The sequence below is a fragment of the Stegostoma tigrinum genome, chromosome 40 (assembly GCF_030684315.1).
Source record: "Stegostoma tigrinum isolate sSteTig4 chromosome 40, sSteTig4.hap1, whole genome shotgun sequence".
Taxonomy (NCBI): Eukaryota; Metazoa; Chordata; class Chondrichthyes; order Orectolobiformes; family Stegostomatidae; genus Stegostoma; species Stegostoma tigrinum.
The window spans coordinates 13,803,142-13,827,671 of NC_081393.1; the positions used below are offsets into that span (position 1 = coordinate 13,803,142).

The window sequence follows — 24,530 nt, forward strand, 5'->3', positions numbered from 1 at the left end:
AGACTCATGTGTTCGTATGGCCGCTGAATAAAGCAAGCCATCCATTGTCACCTGCAAAGTACACAAGGCCGCACGTTAAGCGATTGCCTCCTAGTTTCCATGGTGCTGGGGAAGCAGTCTGGGCGTAGAAGTGATCATGTTGTTGGCTGTTGGTGAGAAGTACCCTCCCCCTCTGTGTTCAGGCCAGTCATGAGGTTCCTTTTACTTGCTGTCATTTATGGATTCCCCCAATCCCGATTCCCAGGGCATTTAACAAGCAGGATGTTGAAATTGTGTCCATAAAACAATTGTGACTTCATGGTTTTCTCACTGCTGTGGAATGTGTGATGCGTGTGCTACCTGTGGCGGTTCTATGTCATAAATACAAAGTTTGCCACTTCCTTTATGCTTCAGTGTAGGTTAAGGAGGTTTGTTTTGGGAGGATATAATTCATGCTAAAGGTGCATGCGTCTGCGGCCCCATCTGTCTCTATTGTGGTATGCATCCCAACCACACACCCCTTTGAATTATGGACCCAGTTACTTGGAAAATTGATTGCTGATGCCGAGTCACAGAGCAGTGGAAATCCCTTCCTGAATATTTCTGCTTTGGTATGGCTCTGACTTCCTTGAAGATGCTTCTGAAAACCTGCCTATTGCAACCAGTTGTCCAACTTTGCCTGACAGTGTACTTCTGAATTACTCACTGTTATTTCTGCTTGCTATTCCAAAGGCTTCATGGGTTTATTTAGGGTAGATAACCATATGTGCTGACAAACGCTGAGGATTCATTCCTGACCTCTGTTGTGTTTGTTGATCCTCACTGGAGTATCATGGAATTCCTACAGTGTGGAACCAGGCCATTTGGCCCAAGGCATCCCATCCAGATGCAACTTCCTACGCACTCCCTGTAACCCTATATTTCCCATGGTTAATCCACCCAGCTATACATCCCTGGACATTGCAGGCAATTTACCATGGCCATTCCACTTAAACTGAATATCTTTGGACTGTGGTAGGAAATCAAAACACCTGGAGAAAACCCACATAGACAGCTGTCCAAGACTGGAATCGAACCTAGGTCCCTGGTGCAGTGAGGCAACAATGCCAGCCTCTGTGCCACCATGCTGCCCAATTGTTTGGTGCAATGCAATTGTTTCCCTATAGTAAAAGGCAGAAGTTGTCTTGCTTCCAAACATAATTCACATCAACTTGTAAATAGATTGAGGCCATTTGTCCCTCAATTTTGTTCCAATTTTCAAAGAAATTAAAAATAAAAGGCACTCATTTCCTTCAACTGTATATTTGTTGAAACACTTGCCCAGAATAAATCCATTAATTTTGATGTGGAAAGCAGTCAATTTTCTGAGTCTTTAGAAAGGGAGAATTTCACATTTCTTCAGATTTCCAAGACTTCCATGCGCAGTGCTTGTGTGTGAATATTGGGTAGAGACCAGATTGGGCTTGGGTGTGATGCTTCCATGGCTAAATAGCTTGCTGTGCTAATAGAAAAGGACAAAACCTGACTAATGGCTGATTGGAGGGTCCATATCTGTGAGAAATTTGAGAACTCTGAGAGAAAAGAAACTGCGAGAACAAATTGACCCAGTGCAGCTTCTGAATAAACCCAGGGTGGTGGAGTCGAGAGTTCACTCTTTTCGGGAAATAGAACAAATTTTTTCCACACTAGCAGGATGGCAACATGGAATCATCATCCACTTTAGCACCAAAGGAAGCCCTTTGGTCTATCATGGATGTTTCAGAACTTCCATAGACTTATCTTATCAATCACTGTACTCTGCTCTTGACCCACAGACCACAAATAGTTCATTCCCCTCTAGTGTTTATCTGATACCTTTGTGAAAGTTATCGTTGAATCTGCTTTACAGTGCTTTCTGGATCACAACAACACACCACATAAAAATTGTTTTATAATGTCCCTGGTGTCAATTGATATAAAGACATTTGGTGGAATTGAAATCAAAATATACATGCCTTTGCTTTTGTGGATAAATATTACTGACTTACTCAGTCTTACTGTTCCCATCCCACATCCAGTATCGCAAATGCTCACTATTTATGTATTCAAATGAATAATAGTCACCATCCCTTTACTCTTTATCTAAAATGAAATAATTAACAAACATAATAATATGATTAACTAGATGTTAACATCCAGTTCTTTTTTCAGTCATCACAAATCAGTGCCCTGCCACTGGAATCAGCTCGAACTTGTTTCCTTCAGCAAAAGTATTGATTTTTAACACCTCTATCAAATCTTGCCTCACATCAGTGCACGAGCACGTGATGCTGACCACAGCCAACATTCGGTTGCATAGATCCTTTTTTCTGACTGGGCCTACAGTGCTTACTACATTAAAAGTAGTTGAGAAAATGTACTTGAGAAGATTCTTTGGTCTTACGCAAGATGTAGTTTATTGCATGATAGCAATATGAGATTATGATAGGTCTGGATCCCTTGAGTTTCTTAACTGTTCTGCCTTGACCCGCCCAGGTCCTTAAGACATCATCAAGCTGGGTGGAGCTTCAAGCATCATTCAGCATTAGCCCTTCAAGTACCATTAGCTTGTACAACATACTCCAGTTTGTCCAGAGTCTGCACATTACAATAGTTGCTCACTGCTGCTGCTTATTCTGGTTATTGCTTCTGTACGGTCTCTGAGACATCCAAGCTAAAGTGCAGAGCCAAAACTGAGCAGAAATCCTGAGCTGAAGTCTAACCCCAGTTTTATGATAAGGGCTACTCTAACTTCTTTGCTTTTGAAAATAAGCCTTCACTAAAAAAGCCACGAAGTTCAGATGGCTTTTTTAACAACCTTCTTACAACTATGTGTCTTAACATTGCCTCATTGTACCTGTAATTCCATTCGAAATGAGGTTTTTATTGCGCTTTCATTCTTGTAAAGAAATTGTATTACCCTTCACACTTCTCTGAATTAAACTTGATTTGTGTCTGCCCTGTTCACCATTCTGCGTTCTTCTGAAGTGTGTTCGATCCTCCTTGATAATCACTACATATTTTGAGTTTTGAATTATCTGCAAACTTTTGAATGATGCGTTATATATGTTAAAGAGCCATTGTTCAAACATTTAGCCCTGAGGAATATCACTGTACATCCCTTTGCAGTCTGAAAAAATGCCTTTACCACTAGTCTTGGTTTTCTGTCCCTTATCCAATTTTAATTCCATGCTACAATTTTACATTTAATCCTGTGGGCTTCAGTATTGCTAACAAATCTATGAAGAGACACTTTGTCAAACGCCTTTTGAAAATCTGTTGAGACAGCATCAACCACACAGCCCTCATCAACTCTTTTTGTTACTTCATCAAAGAGCTCAATCAGGGCAGTCAAACACAATTTGCAAGTCCACGCTGACTTTTATGTACTGCCTATACTTTTTCAATTGCCAATTAATTTGAGATTAGATTGTCATCTCTGTGAACAGTGACTTTTTAAATTGGCACACACTATTCTGTCATGTCAGGACATTGCAAATATAAAACCTCAGAGATAAAAAGGATTGTTTTTGAACTTAATCCTGTTAGCCTTAAAGAGAAGTTAATTATATTTTAACCAGTTTCTGAACTTTTTTGAATATTTTTCTTCCTCAGGTGCTTTTGTTATTTAAAGCCAACGTGCGGGAGGGGATTAAACACTATTATGATGACTTGGATTTCAAAAACATTCTGGATCGCATACAAATCAAGGTCAGTCTCTGTTGTGATTGATCAATAGCTTCATAGTTCTTTATCATTGGGATGATGCACTGGAGCTTCTTTCTTAACATCTCTGCTTGTATTCCTACACCCAGTGGCAGTTAGATTGGGGTAATAAATACTGGCCTATCCATCAATGTTCAAGGATTTATGTCATCATTGGACAAGCATATGGACATACGTGGAATAGTGTAGGTTAGATGGACTTCAGATTGGTATGACAGGTCGGCACAACATCGAGGGCCGAAGGGCCTGTACTGTGCTGTAATGTTCTATGTTCTATGTTCTATGTTCTAATAGCTGCGATATGGGTCTCCTAGCTTCTGTTACCTTTGTCTTTGAGGTCCACTTTCCTAATGTTGAACTGTTAACTATGGCCACATCTGGTTTGAAGTCATTATTTCCCTAATCAATTCTACCAGTGTGCATAGAATTGCTGTATTCTGTATGATATGAAAATCTGAAGCCCCTAATTTTCTTATGATATATGAGAGCTCAGATCTCATGGGAATTTTGCTTTGCTGACATATTTCAAGTATTACAGTAATCTAACAGTTGGGCAGGCTGGGGGGGGGATATGAAGAAAGTTGAAACAGAGACAGGCCTCTCTGCATTATTTCCTTGTGCAATTTCTCCTTGTAAAACTTTCCTGTCTTTTTTATAATACAGTAAAGAGGGAGGCATGGAAAACATTGTCCACTGCCCTTCTCTAAAAACCAACCAGTGTTTGTAGTTAGTTAGTTTACTGATCTTCCCCCTTTAAAAAAAGTGCATTGTAGAACGTCTTTTACAAATTAAATCCCCAAAGTGCTTTTCCAGCAAATAGGGTCACCGTTAGAATGTAAGAAGCATGAGAGGTGATGTTCTCATATCAGACTGCTCAAGTAGTAATGATACCGGCCAGTAAATCTGTATTTGGAACTGTTGATTGAGGCAAAAGTATTGAACAGGGCACTTGGCAGAGCTACACTCCTGCTCTTCTTTAAGAAATTGCCAGTTGGAGTCCACCTGAGAAGCAAGAAGGGGCATTGGTGTAAAGTCTCATCCAAAAAGTGAGACCTCTTAGAATAAAGCACTCCCTTGATGCTACATTGGAGTGTGAGCCCACACTTCTTCATTCAACCTTTGGATGGGGATTTGGACTCTGAACCTTCCAAACAGTTAGGCCACCCACTAACCCCACCAACCAATGAGCATATATTTGGCAATGAGTTTGAACTATCCTGTCAAGCAATTGCTTGAGACAAATTTACTTATTGATGCTGTTTTCCACTGGCCTTTGTGAACCAGCTGACAGTGACTGTCATGGATTGTCCTAACTCAACTTACGAAAGACAGGGATTTAAATCAGCACCAATTTAGCACTGGGTTGCAGAACACAGAGATCAATTATTGTTGTCGCCTCGAAGATAGATGTAAAATGGCTGTGGTTTATGGAGTAGCTTAGGAATTGGCAACGCAGTCATTCTTCCACAAAGGCAGCTTTGAATGCCTGACTCAGCCACTCTCCCAGGAATATCTCAGAATGCTGACAGTGAGAAATTGCTAACTGCTCGTGTCAGTGAGAATCAAATAGTTCCAATTGGAACTTTTCTGATGCTGGGTAGAGATTAAATTGCACTAATTTGAGCAGCAGAGAATGCATCACACCGTGCAAAAGGACAAATATTATGGATGAATTCAACTTCAAAATGACATCCTGTTTTGTGTTCAAGGTGTGTAAAATTATCATCTTGATTTGCTTTGAATTAAACATGGCTTAATTTGAACCTCGGTACATCCTCTGTATGAGCTGAAAACGTCCTGCATTTAATTCTCTTAAATAATTGTTACAAGTGCTTACTTCCTATATGCTGCAACAGAAACATGTATTCTGTTCAGCAGGAACTGCAGTGATTCAGTGATGTTATTCAATGAAACTACATGGAAGTATTTCAGTGAAATCACCAGCTTTGTCATCAGTGGTGGAGAATCAGGGCTGCTTTGCCCCAAAATATTCATTCAACTTGATCAGCCTTGAGAAAGTGATCTATGGCCGAGAGCCCATGGGACACAGCTGTCCCAAATTTGGCACTTGTTGGCATCAGTATGATTGGTGGAGCTACCCAAATGTTGGAATGGAAAATGGCGATTTCAGTAGTTCTTGTTTGGGGAAATAGCACCATGTTTTTATTTCATTCTAGCTTAACCTTTTTTCATTGCTGCACGCTTCTTTAGTTGTCTTTTACCCTAAGTTCTAGAATTCTCTCCTGAAACCTCTCCACCTTTTTCCCTCTCTTCATTTAGAATGGACTCAAAACCAGTCTTTGATGCACTATTTCATGAATGTATCCTATATCATCATATACTGTCGTAGTCGGTTGGCTCGCTGAGCTGTTTCATTGTTTCGCAGATGTGGCATTACCCTGCTGGGTAACATCATCAGTGCAGCCTCCGATGAAGCACCGTTGTGTTTTACCGCCAGTTATTCAAACTCTGGAGTCCATTGAGCTGGGTTAACTCAATTCCGGCTTTCCTTCGCAGTGGAGTGTATATGGCATCAAGTTCTACGTGTTTGTTGATGGCTTTCTTCGTGGAGTACCAGGCTTCTAGGAATTTCCATGCTTGTCTCTGTTTTGCTTGTCGCAGGAGCTTGGTGTTGTCCAAATCAAATCGGTGGTTCTCCTTATCCATGTGGAATGAGATAAGTGAGTATTGGCCATGTCTTTTTGTAACCAATTGATGTTCGCATACCCTTGTTAATTTCCTTCCTGTTTGTCCAGTGTAATGTTTGTCACAGTCTCTGCAGGGAATCTTGTATATGACATTGGCCCTGTCCATAGTGGGGAGTGGATCTTTGGTTGGGGTGAGCAGTTGTCGTGGAGTTGATGTGGGTTTGGATGACCACTGGGCATCAGAGTAGCAAACAAACCCACATCAACCCTACGACAACTGCTCACCAACCTGAACCAAAGACCCACCACCCACTATAGACAGGACCAATGACATACACAAGATTCCCTGCAGAGACTGTGATAAACACTACATTGGGCAAACAGGAAGGAAACTAATAACGAGGGCACCCGAACACCAAAAGGCTACAAAAAGACATGACCAATACTCACTCATCTCAATCCACATGGATATGAAGAACCACCAATTCGACTGGGACAACACCAAGCTCCCGGGACAAGCAAAGCAGAGACAACTATGGGAATTCCTGGAAGCCTGGTACTCCACGAAGAAAGCCATCCACAAACACATAGAGCTCGACCCCATATACACTCCACAGCGAAGGAAAATCAGAAGTGAGGTAATCTAGCTCAACGGACTCCAGTGTTTAAATAACAGGTGAGAAAAACAACTGTGCCTCATCGGAGGCTGAACTGATGATGTTACCCAGCAGGGGTAACGAAGCACCTGTGAAACAATGAACCAGCTCAGTGAGGCAACCATAATCCAAGCTACAAATCTAGTCTAAAATCTTAGATCATCATACACTACATGCTGTCAAATTTTGCGTGATTTGTCACTGTGAAAAGCCATCAGACATTTTTTAAGCTATTGGTGCACCTGCATTTTACTAATCCTAATGGCTTTTGATGTTTGCATTCAAAAGCGCAGAACCACAGGAGATTACAGTGCAGGAGGGGGCCATTCAGCCCATTGTACCAGCACCGGCATAATAAGTGAACATCACGGTCGAATGCATTCTGGCAGTTTGTCAGCAGAGTCCTGTCAGGACTCTGATTGACTTGACAACCTACCTGGGCAAGTACATTCATATGAAAGCAAAGATGATAACCTGGAGTTTGGAAACTGGGCAGACTTACTACTTGGCACTGCTCACACACTCGTTCAAAAACTGGGAAGAAACACATCCTTTAGAACGAGATTGACTAAACCATGGGCCTTAAAAACTGACCAAATGACATGAAACCGATAAAGCAGAAGCGTTCATTTTGTTTGTCAGTACCGGGCCCCTAACCCTCAAATATTAAATGCATTAAATAACACAGGACACAGGTTTCAAGAACAGATCATCATTTTCTTCAGCCACTTGTTACTCCGTAAAGTACTGCTAACTCGGGATCAGTTTAGTGCATGGAATACATAGTCTGTTCCTTTTTGCTCTGATCTATAACATGCAATGTGCACTGAACAGAGTGGAATCAGCTATGGAATAGGGAAAAAGCATTGGGAAGAACAGCCACAATGCTGTTGGACATGTAAATCTGAAATATAGGGGCATTTTGCAGGCAAATTACAAAACTAGTAATTTTGTATTTCTGCAGGAATACAAATGAAAGGTTGTGATTTAATAGATAAGCCTGAGCTAAATCCATCATATCCTTGGATTAAGCTCCTGGCTGCTAGATAAAATGCTGTCCTTTCAGAGCTGTCACTGTTGGACAACTCCTCTCTGTGGGATTGTCAACTATGCCATAAAGCATTGACTCCTTCTTAATAATATGAAGCTACATTTATCACCAAAAGTGCATGTCATTCACATTCTTAACTTTTTACCTTGAACCTTATTTACTTTGATTGATTGAACCATTCATTTAGAAAGATCTGGCAATCTAGGTATGGACAGTCCCATCTTGGATGTTATTTCACCCTGACATCAGCTCAAATGGATGGGTTTCAGGAACAATCATATTGTCATCAAACAGGCCACACATAAAACCCAGGGGAAGTGAAAATAACAGAACTTGTCCCTCATTCTTTGAATGCTTTAAAGAGAGCAAAATTAAAATTGGGGCATTAACTTGGGATGAAGGCAGAAGCTGAAACATCACGTACTTGACCTGTAAAAATTATTTTCACATATCAATAGATTTTTTTTGATCAAAGTGGAGAAGTTTGACATTCCACAATCTATGATTTGTTTTCCAGGATGAAGGTTGCCCATTAATAATTGTGAACTTAATAAGCTGCTAAAAACCCAGCTCCACTCCATTAAATACATTCTAACTTTTGAGGAGCTTTTCCTACAATACTAATCTTGTCAAAGCAGAGGTCATATTTACCCAGATGTTTCCAGATGATTTCCAGCAACGGTGAATCCTGTGAAAGCGCAACAATTTAGATTTCTGCACTGACCTGCATTGATGGAGACCCCGGGTTGTAAAATACAACGATTTATGCTATCATTGCAACCACAGAGTTTAAGGTGGAATTTTCCCAGCCACTGAATGATGTGGGCATTGGTGAGAAAGCTGGGAAAATAGGGGTAGATCGTCATAATGAGATTCTTGACCTTGAGAACAAAATGTCTGATCATTCAACCAAATGCTGAATGGTGAGACGAGAATCTCACTAGAGACCATATTGACAGGCGTATTTGCATTCATTTGCACGGGTTGGCAAACTGTTGTTAGTTAGCTTCATCTCATTTCCATGCAGTTCCCCATTCGCCCTCCCGTCAGCTAGGAAATAGACAACAAAATTTCTGTTATGAAAACCTGAGTGATTACCTGGTGTCTCCAGCTTGTTGATAGCTTCTTTAACCCTCCATCTTGGTAAGTGGTCACTGACATCTCAGGGTACACTCCATAGACAATGGCCAACCTCAGTGACCCCGTATGCTGCCTTGTGTTTCCAGTATAGACACAATGCCAGGCAGCTCGTCGTGATCTGTCAGTGAAGTGGACATGTTGATTTGATGTTAATCTCACACCTCCACCATGTGACAACAGCTTATGTAGCAAACACACTGCATGTGTTTGAAGCAAATTCAAAGCCTAAGGAGGATAATTCTCCAAGCAGTGTGTGCTGCATAATTCTAACATGTTGCACTCTGCAGAATTAAAGTCAACAAGGTGGGGATGTGATGGATTCTGAAAAGTTGGGAGAAAGGCAGCATATCTTCCAAGGAGTAAGATGAGGACATGCAGCTGGAGCAAAATCGACTCTAAACAAGACTGCGCTGCAATGACGGACACAACAAGCAACCACAGCTGGAATGACACCTGGCTCCATTGAATGTGAACTGGGTGCAGTAATTGTTTCATTTGTTGGCTGAAAATCAAGTAGTTGCTGCCTTTTCCAAAGGCGAATAGAGCTTCCATTTGTCAATTTATTGTTCATTCGAATGCTGCTGAATAAAAGCGAACATTTTCAGGCAAGTGAAGGCTTTCTAATACAAGATGGTTCCACATTCATCATTGAGAAAATGTTAGGCTATACAGGGTATTGGGGAATGAGTAGCTGTCCCTTCGACTAAGTTCCAAGGTAGGATGAATTGGAGGACTGATAGCCTGTCTGGCTTGGTTCTTGAAAAGCAAATGAGTGTTCACTTGTGTTTGCAATGAACTGCAAAGTAGCTCAATGTGCACTGAGAAGCATTTGCTTGCCTACTATTTGCATGGTGAAGGGCAGCGGTTGTCATGGTGCATGTCTGGACTATAAAGATAGCTGAAACACCACGTCCCCCAGGATGTCATGGCAGGGGCAAGTACTTCTGCCTGTGGCTAGAGAAAGGATACAACAGCCACGGATTGTGCCTGAAGTTTATCTGGGGAATTTCAGAAAATTGTGAGGAAAATCTCATGATGCAACACAGAGAGAAACCCTCCAAAAGAAACCTGACAAAATTAACATGTAAGATAACAAAGTGTGGAGCTGGATGAACACAGCAGGCCAAGCAGCATCATTGGAGCAGGAAAGTTTGACGTTTCAGGCCTAGACCCTTCACTTGAGGCAGCTCATGGTGTTGTTTCAGAGATGATGGGAACTGCAGATGCTGGAGATTCCAAGATAATAAAATGTGAGGCTGGACGAACACAGCAGGCCAAGCAGCATCTCAGGAGCACAAAAGCTGACGTTTCGGGCCTAGACCCTTCATCAGAGAACTGATGAAGGGTCTAGGCCCGAAACGTCAGCTTTTGTGCTCCTGAGATGCTGCTTGGCCTGCTGTGTTCGTCCAGCCTCACATTTTATTATCATGGTGTTGTTTCTTGCTTTTTGGCCCAGTGGGTGGCAGCTTCCTCCTCAGAGCTGGAAGGCCAGAAGTTCAAGCCAGTGTGAAGATATAAGTATTTAACCCAGACTGACATTCCAGTGCAGTACCGAAGGCACTTTTCCAACAAATATGTGGACGGCCCTGAATATTTTTAAAGGTGGAATTTCACTCTATATCTCGAGTTAGTGGATTAAATGCAATCCCTACAGTGTGGAAGCAGGTAAATTGACCCATTGAATCCACTCTGACTCCCCCTACCCTATCCCTGTAACACCACATTTCCCATTGCTAATCTACTGAATCTACACATCGCTGGATACTTCATGCAATTTAACGCAGCCAATTAGCCTAACTTGCGCATGGAGTCATAAAGTCATACAGCTGTACAGCTTGGAAATTGATCCTTTGATCCAACTTGTCCATATCGTCCAAATATCCTAAATTAATCTCATCCCATTTGCCAGCATTTGGCCTCGAAACCCTTTCTATTCATATACCCAGCCAGATGCCTCTTTCTTTCCTTCCCTAATATTTTTTAAAAGTGCTGTTGTTTTGATCTTTTTTTATCCACAGTTTCAAAACAGTGCAACAGCTTGTAAAACAGCAATTACTACTCCAAAAGTTTGAGGAAATAAGCTCCAACATTGAAATAACATCATAAAAAGAACAGCGCTTATAGCCATAGCTTTTCCCAGTCCTCCATCTTGGATTGGGAATCTTTAGACTGTGGGAGGAAACCGGAGCGCCTGCAGGAAATCCACGCAGGCACAGGGAGAGCGTGCAAACTCCACACAGATAGCCACTCAAGGCTGGAATCAAATCAGTGTCTCTGGTGTTGTGAGGCAGCAGTGCTAACCTTTGACCCATCAATATCTCCAGTTAGCTGACTTGAGAATGAGAAAGGATGAAAACTTGGGAGTATGGAAACATCTCTCAATACATGAATGATGGGAGAGAGATGATGTAGGGAAAGGAACAGTTAGTGTGATGGTTTGGCAAACTGTATACTAGAGTCAAAATTTAAACAGTAAGATAAACTGTATTTCGAAATGATCTTTACATGAGTTATTAATACGAAAGTCTGAGACCAAGGTATGACGGCGCGGCAATGACAGATGTGACAGTAGTACAGAGGTTTGGTAAGAAGTACAAGTTTGTCAAAAAGCCATATTCCATTCAACTACTTCAGAGGCATTCTTCCATTTGTGTAGCTCTGGGTGTGTGGCACATTCAATGAGCTCTGCAAGAGGAACAGCTGGTAGCTGTATTTTACTTTACCCTAATTCCCAGATTAGCTCGAAATGGAAAACCTGTGAGTTCCACCTGGAGAACCCCAATGTTTTGCAACTCAACAGTGATCAAATAAGGCCTCATGCTAGCCACAGGGTCCTGACAGTCAACATTCCCTCCTTGTTTGTAGAATCCCAACAGTGTGGAAACAGGCCCTTTGGTCCAACAAGTCCACTCTGACACTCAGAGCACCCCACCCAGACTCATCCCCCTATAACCCACCTAATCTGCACACACTTGAACACTACGGATAATTTTAGCATGGCCAATCCATGTCGCCTACACATCTTTGGACTGTGGGAGCACCTGGTGGAAATCCATGCAGACACAGGGTCTCCACACAGACAGTTGTCTGAGAGTGGAATCGAACCTGGATTCCTGGTGCTGTGAGGCAGCAATGCTAACCACTAAGACACTGTGCTGCCCCGGTCATGGCCCTGCTTTTCCCCTCTTCTGGCTAAAGTGAAAGCACTTTTATGGCTTTGAAAGAAGGAGGCAAAGTGTACAATTATTTTACACCTTCTTGGCACTGGTGAATAAATGATATCAGTCCTTTGATGCACATGAGACATTTTGTCCAGTTTGGGAGAGTTCATCAGCTCAGCAATTGACTGATAAAGAAGAAGAAAATATTGAGTGCACCCCTCTCCCAAATAACTCACCCGTCACAACCCAGCAGAATGTGGACGTGACAATCCAGTGCGCTATATGCCACCAAAATTACAGAGAAAATCATGTCAGTTTTGGATGTCATCACTCAAACCAGCTCCTTTGCTCTGTTAAAAGGACACTTTTGAAGGATTAGTATTTGCAAGCACGCGAACAAGGACAAACAGGAGAAGAACGCTAGCTTCTCCACAACTGAGACATAGATCTGCACTTACACACTCTGCACCCAAACGGAAAAAGTGATCTCCTGAAAGAAGAAACCAGATATAAGCCAAGGCTCAATGAGAGGGAATATATTCCCTCTCAAACATCTTTTAGCAAATAGAACTAGTCCAGGAGATGACTTTGGTTTGGTTATGGTGTCCTTCTGTAATAGAAGGTGATGTCAACCCAGCCAGGAACAGTTAAACTCTCATTTAAAAGAGTTCAAAGAATTAATATCGTGCACGAAGCAATGGACAGTTCTGAAACTTCCTTCAATGTTGCAGTTGTATTTTTACGCGATGGACAGCACAGACACAATGTTGTATATCAGTTAAACTATTGCCGTGATTCAGGGTCCAACTGTCTGAGGTAGCCGAGATAGTAAATTTCTGACTCAGAAATATTGATCCAGGACTGAATATCTGATATGTATTGAACACGTATTGAACTAACACTGCTGATCTTGAAAATCATAGCATTTTCTGAGTCACTCAACACTACCTAGGATGAAAGGATGTGCTGTAGGCTAGAGATGAATTTCAGGCCTGGGGTATATCCCTTCCAGATTTACATGAGAGCCTTCAAAAAGCTGAAGCTGTTCTGTTTGTTATGTACTTCCAATGACTTTATTCTGTCCAGGTTAGTGCAGGTAGAGTGAGCAAAAAAGTTGAGGGGTAAGGAGGGACTCTGTATCCTTGAGATCTATAACTTGTAGTTGGTCCAGATTGATGGAATGAGTAATTCATTCTCTGCACTCCTTGGAGTTCCGATGTAGAATGATTTTGAGTGGTTTCAAACTGATTTCCCACAGCTATCAGGACAAAATAGTGACTCTGATTGTGAGCCCTCAAGCCGAAAATGTAATAGTTTCACCAGGTTCTTCATTTTCTCATCAGAAGAGTGGATGACAGAGTGAGGAGTGAATGTGTAGCAGTCTTAGGCAAATATTGAAGCTTTAAATATCCTTTAATGACATTTCTGTTAGCTTTAATTTGTACCTGAATAATTAATACAGGTAACATCTAATAACTTCCTTTCTAGATTTTTAATGCACACAGCTTTGCTGAATACTTAAGCCAATCCATAAAATAATAATATTATTTTGAAAGCGAGTCTTGATTAATTGAGCATTTGTTTCGGTATGTAATTCCACTGAAGCAGTAAATTAAAGAAACAACCTATTCACAGGTTTTAGAATAATGCAGTTTAAAATTAAACATTTTTATTGAGATTTTGTTAACTGCAGAAACCACTTATTGAAGCGAATATTATTAAAGCAACGCACAGAGGAACTGTGTTCAGCAGGGAAATAATGATATGAACAAGAGGCTTTAAATATGATGCAGGTCCGTTGGTGTCTGAAAAGATCATGACAGGGTAAGTGCGTCAGGAAGAAATCCAACCATTTGAGATTTGGGTTTCAAATGAACTCTCCCCACTCCAGGTTGTGGCCTCTGGTGCTGGCTGAAGAAGTATGCGAAACGTGACGAAGCTGGGATCACTTTAATTATTGCGGAATACCTTTTTAAAAATGAAATTGGGAAATTTCATCAAGGGAGTTGTTCGGTAGGTGGGAAGCTTGGGGAAGAAATCGAGCTTGTTTATTCCCACTGCAACAACAGTAAGCTCAGAAGCGATCTAGTTTGGGTTGTTAAAACAGTGAAGAGTTCTGAGAGAGATTTGCATAGGAAAAACTCAACAGGCCAAGCAGCAAGTGTGGAAAGAAACAAAACTAACACTTCAGGTCGATGGCTTTTCATGGAATTTTTCCAGCATCATGCTTTTATTTAAGTGATTTGACTTCTCTTTTTGGGGAGTCGGAAATGAGGGCTCTTCAGTTTTAGATTAACACTGAAAGAAATTTGGAAAATGCTTTTCCTGTGAGAATTGTTGGAGCATCATTGAAGAGGTTGGTGTACAACTATTTAAATTGCTTCAGGAAGAAAGCAGGACACGAAAAAATTTCTTTGAAGGCAGTTCTTCAACAATGAGTCGGCAGAATGTGGACAGATGCAAATGACAAGAATGGGAAACAAAATAAGTCTCTGACCTGTTCTGCAAACTTGGTAGCTTTTGAGATAGTTTACTTTGCACCTGGTTGTGATTCTGGAGCTGCTTTTGAATAGAATGCAGGGAAAGGGCCTCAATACTTTGCCACTAAACCAAGGGCCCTTCGAGCCCAAACATTGAAACCTAAAACACTGAACACTCCTCCTTCAGTGTAATCATGAAGGTGCATGTTTTCCTCAAGCCAAGTTACCCCAAATTCCTCACAATCTAATTAGAAAATGCCCAAACTCCATACGGGTATTAATCGGCATGAGCAACTGAAACCCAAAGAAATACTTAATCCCCATCAGTATATTTCTTAAAAACCAAAAGAACTGCAGATGCTGTAAATCAGGAACAAAAACAAAGTTGCTGTAAAAGCTCAAGCAGGTCTGGCAACATCCGTGAAGGAGAAAGCAGAGTTAACGTTTCGGGTCCGGTGACCCTTCTGAGAAAGGATGCTGCCAGACCTGCTGAGCTTCTACAGCAACTTTGTTTTTGTTCCTGATTTACAGCATCCGCAGTTCTTTTGCCACAGAAATGAGTTCAAGGGAAATGAATATTCAGAATAGCTTTCTGTCCAGATGATTCTTTAAAAACCTGCTCATAAAAAATGAAAGGCCAATAAGATGCATTTTTTTTTTCTATTGTGGCTGAAAATTGGGTTGCAATATTGAGAGATGCTCCCAGAAAGAAGGCAGTTGGATTTTGGGACATAGAAGGTATTCACCCCTACAAGCATGCTCTGTCATTCAAGACCATGGATCATCATCTACCTCAATGCTATATACCTGCGATATCCCCATATCCTTTCATGTCACTACTAACTGATGTCTAAGAATCTGTATCCAGAACTGCTTTAATGACTGAGTTTCCAGTGTTCTCTGGAGCAGAGAATTTGAAAGATTCAGTACCTGATGAGTGAGGAAACCCCTTCTTGGCTCAGACCTATATATTTTATCTCGCATTGTGAAGCTGTATTCCCAGGTATTAGACCTTTAAAACCATTGTACATTTCCATAATATTGCCTTGCATTCTTCCAAACTCCAGATGATACAGGCACAGTCTAATCTCTCCTAATAGGGCATTCTCACCATCTCAGAAATCAGTCTGATGAACAATTGCTGCCCTCCCTCTAATATATCTTTCCCGAGTCAAGGTGACTAGAACTGCACACAATACTCCAGGTGTAGTCTCAGTAGTGTTAAATGCAAGTGAAGTCAGACTTCTTTGCTCCCGTACACAAATCCTCTTACAACAAAGGTGAATATGCCATGTGCCTTCTGATTGCTTGCTGCGTCTCCATGCAAGCTTCCGATGACTCATGAACAAGGAGACTCTGATCCCTTCAGACATCGGCACTTTCCAACCTCTTCGCCTTCATTTTTCTTATCAAAGTGAACAATCTTGCAATTACCCACTTAAATGTCATCTGGCCACCCACTCAGCCTGTTAAATTCTATTTGCATCCTCCTCACAACTTACATTCAAGTTTTGTATCATCTGAAACCTTGAAAATATTCCAATTGGACGGCAATTCCGTATTATTGATGTAGTTTGTGAACAGCTGTGGCCCAAGCACTGATGTTAGTGGTACCCACACCAGTCACAGCATGCCAACCTGAGACTGACCCAGTTATTCCTATCATGTACTTCCTGCCTGTTAACGCATCCTCAATGTATGCTGAAATATTGCCCTGGTCCTAAATGAGTACGTTTTCTTTACTAACCTATGTGCAACTTCATTGAAAGCCTTCGGAAAACGCACTACATCCACTGGCTTGCCCTTTTTGACTCTGCTGCTTGTTGTGGTCCCAGCTGATACTGGGCCAGTCACGTTTGAGAGTAGATTTTTTTTTTTGCTCTTAATTAATGTAGCAGTCAGCCTAACAGGTCTGACGTTCCATACAGTTCTGAGCTTCACAGTGACTCCAGCTGCCACTCAACTTCCAAAACTCAGCTTTTCAAGCTGGAGGTGTTTTCCTGCATGTGTAATTAGCAAGGCTACATGAAGTAGTCCCAACTCCCTGCACAACATGAGACATGCATTTCACACAGTCATGCTTTTCAGCTACTTTCAGGCTATTTAAAGTGGAGTTGAGAAAGCAGAAAGTAACATTACTCGCTCATCAATGCCAATGTATCTAGCTCTGTCTTTGACTGCCCATCTTCATTGTGCCTGTTCCTCTTAGTGATGCTGATTGCCTGTCTAGGGGTACCTGAGAGTTGGGAGCTTGACGTGTTCTGTGGAAAGAAGCTTATTCCAGCAACTGGCTGATTCAGAAGAATGATGATCTTGAGCACATTGTGAGTGTAAAGTTCCACCATTCATTAAAATCATAGAATTCAAGGGTAGAATCTCTCACTCTGGGTGATCGTGAGCTTGGAGGTGGCAAGGTCGTTTCATCATGCAGTGGTGGTTTATACAAAGTCTGTCAGCTTCCTGCCTCTACTTGGATGAAGTTCTGGATGGGATGTGGTGGCATGGGCAACCTTCCCACTGAACTACCAATTGAGGTCTTTAATTGGCCCGTTAAAGATCACTCAAGGGCTTCAACCCACCACCACTGACATTAAGACAGCTGTCAGCTAGCATGTGACCATGCCCGATAGGAAAGCCCATACAGGAAGCCTACCAATTGGGCTTCCCTCACCCAAAGGCAATTGAGAACTTGATTGAGCAACTGGACATTGGCCAGATACCCAGTGGGAGGTGCCCGGCTCTTGCTTTCAAATCCTGTATACCTCCCACCCCCAACTTCTGCCTCCAGGATCTTGAATCCTGGAGGAGGAACACCTGCCATTGGCCTCCTTGCTGCCTGATTGGCATGCGGCCAGAAGGCAAGACCCCAATACAGGAGCAAGATTCTGTCCCCTGTGTCAATAGCTACTGATGCACAGAAAACTCCAAGTCGTGGTGCCATACTGATGTTATTGGTCAAGTGAAGGGGGAGAATGTTGTCACAGAGCCCAACAAACACAAGCACAGCCGTCATACTATGTAATAATCCCTCGCTCAAAGGTCTTTCTCAATTTTCCAAAAAATTAATTAAAGTCACTAAAATCTAAGGTTGATGAATTGAGAAACAAGACCAAATGAACTTTCTCAGTTATATTTGCTAAAGGGAACATCAACAAGAAGTTACATTAAAACCCTTCTGCCATTTTTGACCTGCCTCACTGTGTCTGTGCTCTTTGCAACAAGCTATTTAATTTGCACATGTCTCCAGAGTAGATAATGGCTAATGTCCCAGCCAGTCATTCAGCCCCAACCAACTCATAAAATAAGACAAGTTGCTCTCAAGAAACTCAAGAGCTGTGAAGAATTCCCGACTTGGTCAAATTATACCTCAGTGAAATAGCAACTTGTTACTTGAACTTCGGTCAACGCAGTGGAATTTTTTCACAATAATACAAGCAATGGTCAGATTTCCACAATAATGAAGCACCGACATTCTTAATATCCCATTCTTATAAGTTGCATCATTCAAAGCTCTCCATTCCTATCACTTTGCTTTGCATGAAAATAAAATCTTCAGCTTATTGAGGTCTCTGATCTTTACTGCAATATACAGGCTCTAAAAATTATTGTGACTTTTTTTTACCTTTTTCTGAAATGTCAGTGGATTTCTTTTCTACACTAGAGATATCCTGCCAATGCAAGTTGCCTTAATACATGAATAAATCTGCCATTCCATACTCAGCAACATGGAGGTGACTGGCCTTTAGATTCTATTCTACTCAGTCTTGATGGGCCACTAAATCCTCTGCTAATGACTTGCTCAAATGAGAATTTCTGAAAACTGGTGATGGAAAATCGATGTTCTCTGTGCAGCAGTCCATTTAACTGTTCATCCAGCAGGTCAATCAGAACAGGAATAGCTAACAGATCCTGAACACATATGGTTTGTATACTGTGCAGAAATTAGACCAACCAAACGTGCTGTGCCGAGGTGAAATGAGTATGTCAATGCGCTGTTCGATATGCACATGACAGTGGTACCTTTTTGTGCACGAATCAGGAAATGATAGAAGTGTGATATTTTTATTCATTCGTGGGATGAGGACTGGGCTAGCATTCATTGCCCATCCCAGATGGCAATTAAGAATCAATTACATTGCTGTGGGTCTGGAGTCACATAGGCTAGATGAGGTAAGGATGGCAGCTTCCTTCCCCAAAGAATATTAGTGAACCAGAAGAGTTTTTCCAACAATTAATTGTGGCTTCATGGTCAACATTAGACTCTTGAATTATTGAATTCAAATTCCAACATCTGCATTAATGGGATTCAAGCCCACATCTCCAGAGTATAACCTGGGTTTCTGCATTAACAGTCCAGTAATAATACCACATTGCCTCCCCATGGTAAATTGGCATGGTGGAATCTTTTCTGCTGGATTTGGAAAGCAATGAGAAATGATTAACTTCGTTGGTCCTTGTCCTCCCATTTCCTATAGCAAACCACCGGGCTATGTCTCAGAATTGGTCAGGCCTCCCTGGGGAGGACACAGTGGACAAGTTGCCAAAGAGGGCTTGCTGGCTGCCTGCTCCAGGCCAGTTTCCCAGCTGGAGATCCAAAGGAGACGTTAGGACGTCATACAAATGGGAAGCACTGGTGCTGCAGAGGAAGGTGTTGTCTCGATGTCATAGCTGTGGCAGAAGTTGATTAGGCACTTCATTCCAAATTGAAATGAAGGTCATGTGCCTGACAACTCTAATAAAAGTTTGTGGTCTAGTGCTCCGCAGTCCTCCACTTGCCACTTCTCACGCATCCTTGATTTATTCACTGTGCTATTGGCAGGCATGTCTTCAACTGCCTTGGCTCAAAGGTCTGGAATTGATTTTCTAACGCTTCTTACCTGTCTCTCCTCCTTTAAGACATTCTTAAAAATCCAGCTCTTTCATTAAAATTCTGTTCACTTGTGTGAATAGCACCTTAAGTATCAGACTTTGTTCAATTGTGCCTCAGTGAACACATTTTTTAAAATTCATTTATGGGATATGGGCTTTGGTAGAAGGGCTAGCATTTACTGCTTACCCTTAGTTGCCCTTGTGAGTATGGTGGTGAGCTGCCATCTTGAACTGCAGCAGCCCACTTGTTCTACGTGCACCCAAAATACCACATGGAAAACACTTGCAGGATTTGGACCTAGTGTTAACAAAGGTATGGAGTTATAGCTCCAAATCAACATGATGTGTGGTTTGGAGAGGAAGTTGCAGCCAGTGGTATTCCCATGTTATCTACTGCCCTTCTCGATGACCATGGTCTAGGGTTTGGAAGGCGCTGTTTAAGGATTCTCAATGAACTTCTGGAATCCATGATATAAATGGGACACACTGCTACTCTTTTCTTCCTGCTTGTTTGTTCCCCCACCACCTGCTGCAGACCCAGTCTAGCAGCTATATCCCTTATGATTCAACCACCTTGATCTCTTACGGTGCTGCCAATCCACTTGTGATGGTGGACATTGAAATCCCCCATCCCCCACTCAAGGCATAGAAGAGGTGTGTGATAATTAGCAAAAGGTTTCTCATGTTTGACCTGATGCCACGAGACATGACCAAGTATCAATGCTGAAGATTCTCAGGGGAATTCCTTCCTGAATGTATACTGTTGTGCAGCCACTTCTGCTGAGTCTGTCCATTCCCACAGATGGAGATTGTGGTGTCTGGGACATTGAATATAAGGTATGATTCCATGAGTATGATTATGTTGGGCTGTTTCTTTAGCGCTCTCCCAATTTTGACACAAGCCCCCAGACGTTGATAAGGAGGGTTTTGCAGGTTGTCAATGCTGAGTATGTCATTGTAATTTCAGGTGGCAATGTTGATACTAAATAGAATGTCTGGTTTCATTCCTTTGACATTTTTTAGCCATTTGAGACAACTGAGTGACTTACTGTCAGTCAGGAGTCAGATACAGGCCAGACTGGGTAAGGGTGATAGTCTACCTTCCCGAAAGGAGATTTCTGATAAAGATGGGCTTGTTAAAATGACAATTGACAGTGGTTTCATTTTCATCATGAGTCTTTTACTTCCAGTCATTTTTACTGAATTCAGATTCCACCATTTGCTGTCGTGAGATATAAATGTTTTTTATTGTTATCTGATGCTTTCCACAACAGAGCACATTCAGCAACTAGGTACAAACCTCAGGCCTGCACATATAAAGATTTGGATGGTGAAATTCTGATGCCTCTCCTTTTACTTACTATTGACCATCTAATGTAAAAATAAAACAGCTAGTTGTTCCTACATCATCCTGAATGCTCATTCAAACATTCCATTCCATCAAATACTCCTTAAAATAGTTTCAACACCTCAAAGAGTTTATTCTGAGTATTTTTCCTTTAAGCTCCTGGTTTCTTATTTTGTCTTTGCTTGCTCACCATCTCGTCAACAATCTTGATAACAATAGGGAAAGAGAATCAAGCTGAGGAGTTGGGGAATGGAGCGCATGGGTCTGTGGTGTATGGGGGGAGTTGGTAGATTTGTAGGAAGCACTCTGACGATGTCCTACCAATGGAGACTTTTGTCACTGTTGGGACCAGAAGCAGATGGGCTGTTTCCCCCAAGTTTGTAATGCTTAATTCCATGAATCAATATTCAACTGAATAAAGAGTGGCTCTTATCCTTCACAAGCTGATTTTGTGGTCTGTAACATGTGCCCAGAAATGCAAGCTGTCACAGATTTGTTCAATGCAAATACTGCTTGCCTCACTTGATCAAGTTCTTAGAGAGTTGATGAGGATGTATCGGTTGATGTTGCGGACCTTAGAAGGCATTTGTTGAAATCCCACATAATACCACACAGAGCATAACTAAATCCCTGGGGTGAAAATTCAGTGGAAATATGGATTCAAAATTGACTGACAGGCAGAAACAAAGAGTGATGCTGAATGGTGGTGTTCTCGTGGAATTATTATAAAAAATTTAAACAAATTAAAAATAGGCGGGAGGAGTCGCCTTGGCCCTTGTGCCTCTGACCCCAGTTAAGAAGATTCTGGCTAAGGTAACCCCACTTTCTCATCCCATCACCATATTCTTTGAATTTAGGAATCTCTGACTCGTATATACTCAATTAATGGTTTCCAGCATGAGTTCTCTGAGGCAGGGAATTCCAAACATCCACAGTACACTTTGTATGGAATGTTCTTCTGGTTTGTTGAAAATTAGCAACCCATTATCCTGTAATTGTGACCCCATGTTTCCGAATCTCCAGCCAGGAGCAATAGCATCTCAGCTTCTGCCTTGTCAACACACTTGGAATTTCATATATCACAATGTGATCAATCCCCATTCTTCTCAAGTCCTGATAATATTGGGGTAGACAACACAACTGTTCTCAAAGGTCAGGCCTATGGAAGAAATTTCATCATTGTGTCCAAGAAAGAAAGGAGAATTAGATGGGAAAACTGGAAAGTAAGGGTTGTTTTCTTTAAATAAGAGAAAGTTAAAAGGAAGTTTGTCAGAAGTGTTCAAAGTTATGAATTATTTCGACAAATTAAATAAGAAGAAACTGTTTTGAGTGATAGGAAAGTCAACAACTAGAAGACACAGATTGGAAAATATATGAAGTGACTCGAGTAAGCGTGTGTTTCACATGGCATCTTCTGATTCAGCAGTAACTTTCAGCAGAGGATCAGATACATGTTTGAAGTACTCAGAGGAAAGCTCACAAAAAGGGACCGAATTAAGTGGAACTTCAAAAGAACCAGGATGTATTCGATGGATTGAGTGGCCTCCTTCTGTGCTGAATAACTGAACATTTTGTGTGAACCATAAACACAGGAATGAATTAGTTGGGACAAATGGCCTGTTTCAATGCTAAAAATTCTATGAATATGTGAATCTGGAAGATACCCCCCACATGCATTTTTTTGAATGGCAAATGGGTTTTGATGTTTCAGGATCATGTATTTGTAACTCAACACAAAGTGCTTTCCACTCAGTAACATGCAAGTGGATACTCTTTAAAATTTCAACTCAAGACAGCTAAATTAGTCATTTTCAGCAGTGACTAATCAGTTGTTTCTGCATTTTCAGAAAATTAGGCAAATGCACATCCAACCAGGCCAGGGCACTTAAGCACTGCTAATTCTCTCTCATAATATGTGCTGGATAGGGAATGATAGTTGTAAAAAGCAAGAAAGGTGAAACAATGGTGTTCAAAAAACAGGGCCCGAACTCCTACTTCGGGAGTGTGCAACAGAAGCTATGAGCAAGAAAACTCAACAGATGTGAAAAAAACCATAGCATTTTTAATTTTAAAACTTTGTGATCACTAACCAGTTCAAGACACCCGGGGAAATTTGTGGCTTAACAGTGTGGCCAGAGGCACAGAGGTTTTGAAAACTTGAAAAATTGCAGAAGCAATATCTAAATGTAGTGAGAAAATTTGCCCTTTTATGACGTTCACATTTTAAAACAAGGCCTGAGAGCGGCACTGCCCTCAAAGCTTCAAAGTCAATTCTGTCTGTCATTGTTGATTTGTAACACAAAAATAAGGTACAGTTAGCATATTGTGCTCATGAGCAGGTTCCCTAAAAACATCCAGATCTCAAGGACTGACTGTTCTTTAAGCATGTCTAATTTAGTTAGATGCAGAGTGAAATCACTCTCTCCTGACTGATCAGTCAATCTGACCTGGCCCTCGGGTCAGTGTAGGGGTGAAATTTGCATAATGCAATTGAAAGACATCTCAGACCTTAAAAGTATGCTGCAAGGCTTCCTGGTGTTTTATGCTTGCAGATGCTTGTGTAGAAAGTGGAGAAAAGAGTTGCAATATGTATCTACATAAGAAGCCCTGGCAATGTATGCTGAACGGTCTGTGTCAGGAGTGTAGCACCAACAGTGACAGCAATTTGCACATGTAAATTGTCATTCATTTAATATTACATCCTGAGAACATTGTTAGAATGCAGGAAGAGTCATTGGGGAGCATTCAATCTCTAAATGGCTCCTATCACTGATTACTCCACCAACATTAACAACTCTTCTGCTCACTGTACTCCTATCAACATTGAGCTCACTCTCTAAGGGCAGTTTCCTCAATTAAGGAATGTCAGCCTTGTATGACTCATGCTGCTGCCACTGAGGAAATAGCATGAAAGAGCAATAGTTCAGCTTAGGCACCTGGCAAACAGACACTGAACATTCCACAAAGGCAATTTTATTATTGGTTGATCGAGTGACTTCTCCAATAAAACACTCCACGCTGTATTGATTCTGACTCCACTATCTGCAATTCTTGCTACCTCCTGATGAAAAGTGAATTGACCATACATTGATAGTTTTTAAGTTGGAGTAGAAGGCTGAGGTGTACCAAGGAGTGTGATCTTAAAAGGGACAATATGATGATTGTATTTTTTTATTCATCAACGGGATGAAAGTGTGGCTGGCTAGGCAGCATTTATTGCCCATCCCCAGTATCGACTACATTGCTGTGAGTCTGGAGTCACACGTAGGTCAAACCAGGTAAGTTTCCTTCCCTAAATGACAGTAGAGAACCAGATGGGTTTTTCCAACAATCGACAATGGATTCACGGTCATCATTAGATTCTTAATTCCAGCTATTTTACTGAATTCAAATTCCACCATCTGCCGTGGCAGATTCAAACCCAGATCCCCAGAATATTGTTTGGGTCTCTGGA

At 41.5% G+C, this 24,530-nt stretch overlaps 1 protein-coding gene across 3 annotated transcripts in view; it reads left to right on the plus strand.

Moving 5' to 3' along the window:
• LOC125448044 (tetraspanin-15-like) overlaps positions 1-24,530 on the plus strand; it is a 153,331-nt gene that overhangs the window by 53,599 nt on the left and 75,202 nt on the right. For all 3 annotated transcript variants that reach the window (XM_048522984.2, XM_048522985.1, XM_048522987.2), the window contains exon 4: positions 3,613-3,708. In XM_048522984.2, coding sequence (XP_048378941.1) covers positions 3,613-3,708 — 96 coding nt within the window. The remainder of the gene's footprint in view (positions 1-3,612; positions 3,709-24,530) is intronic.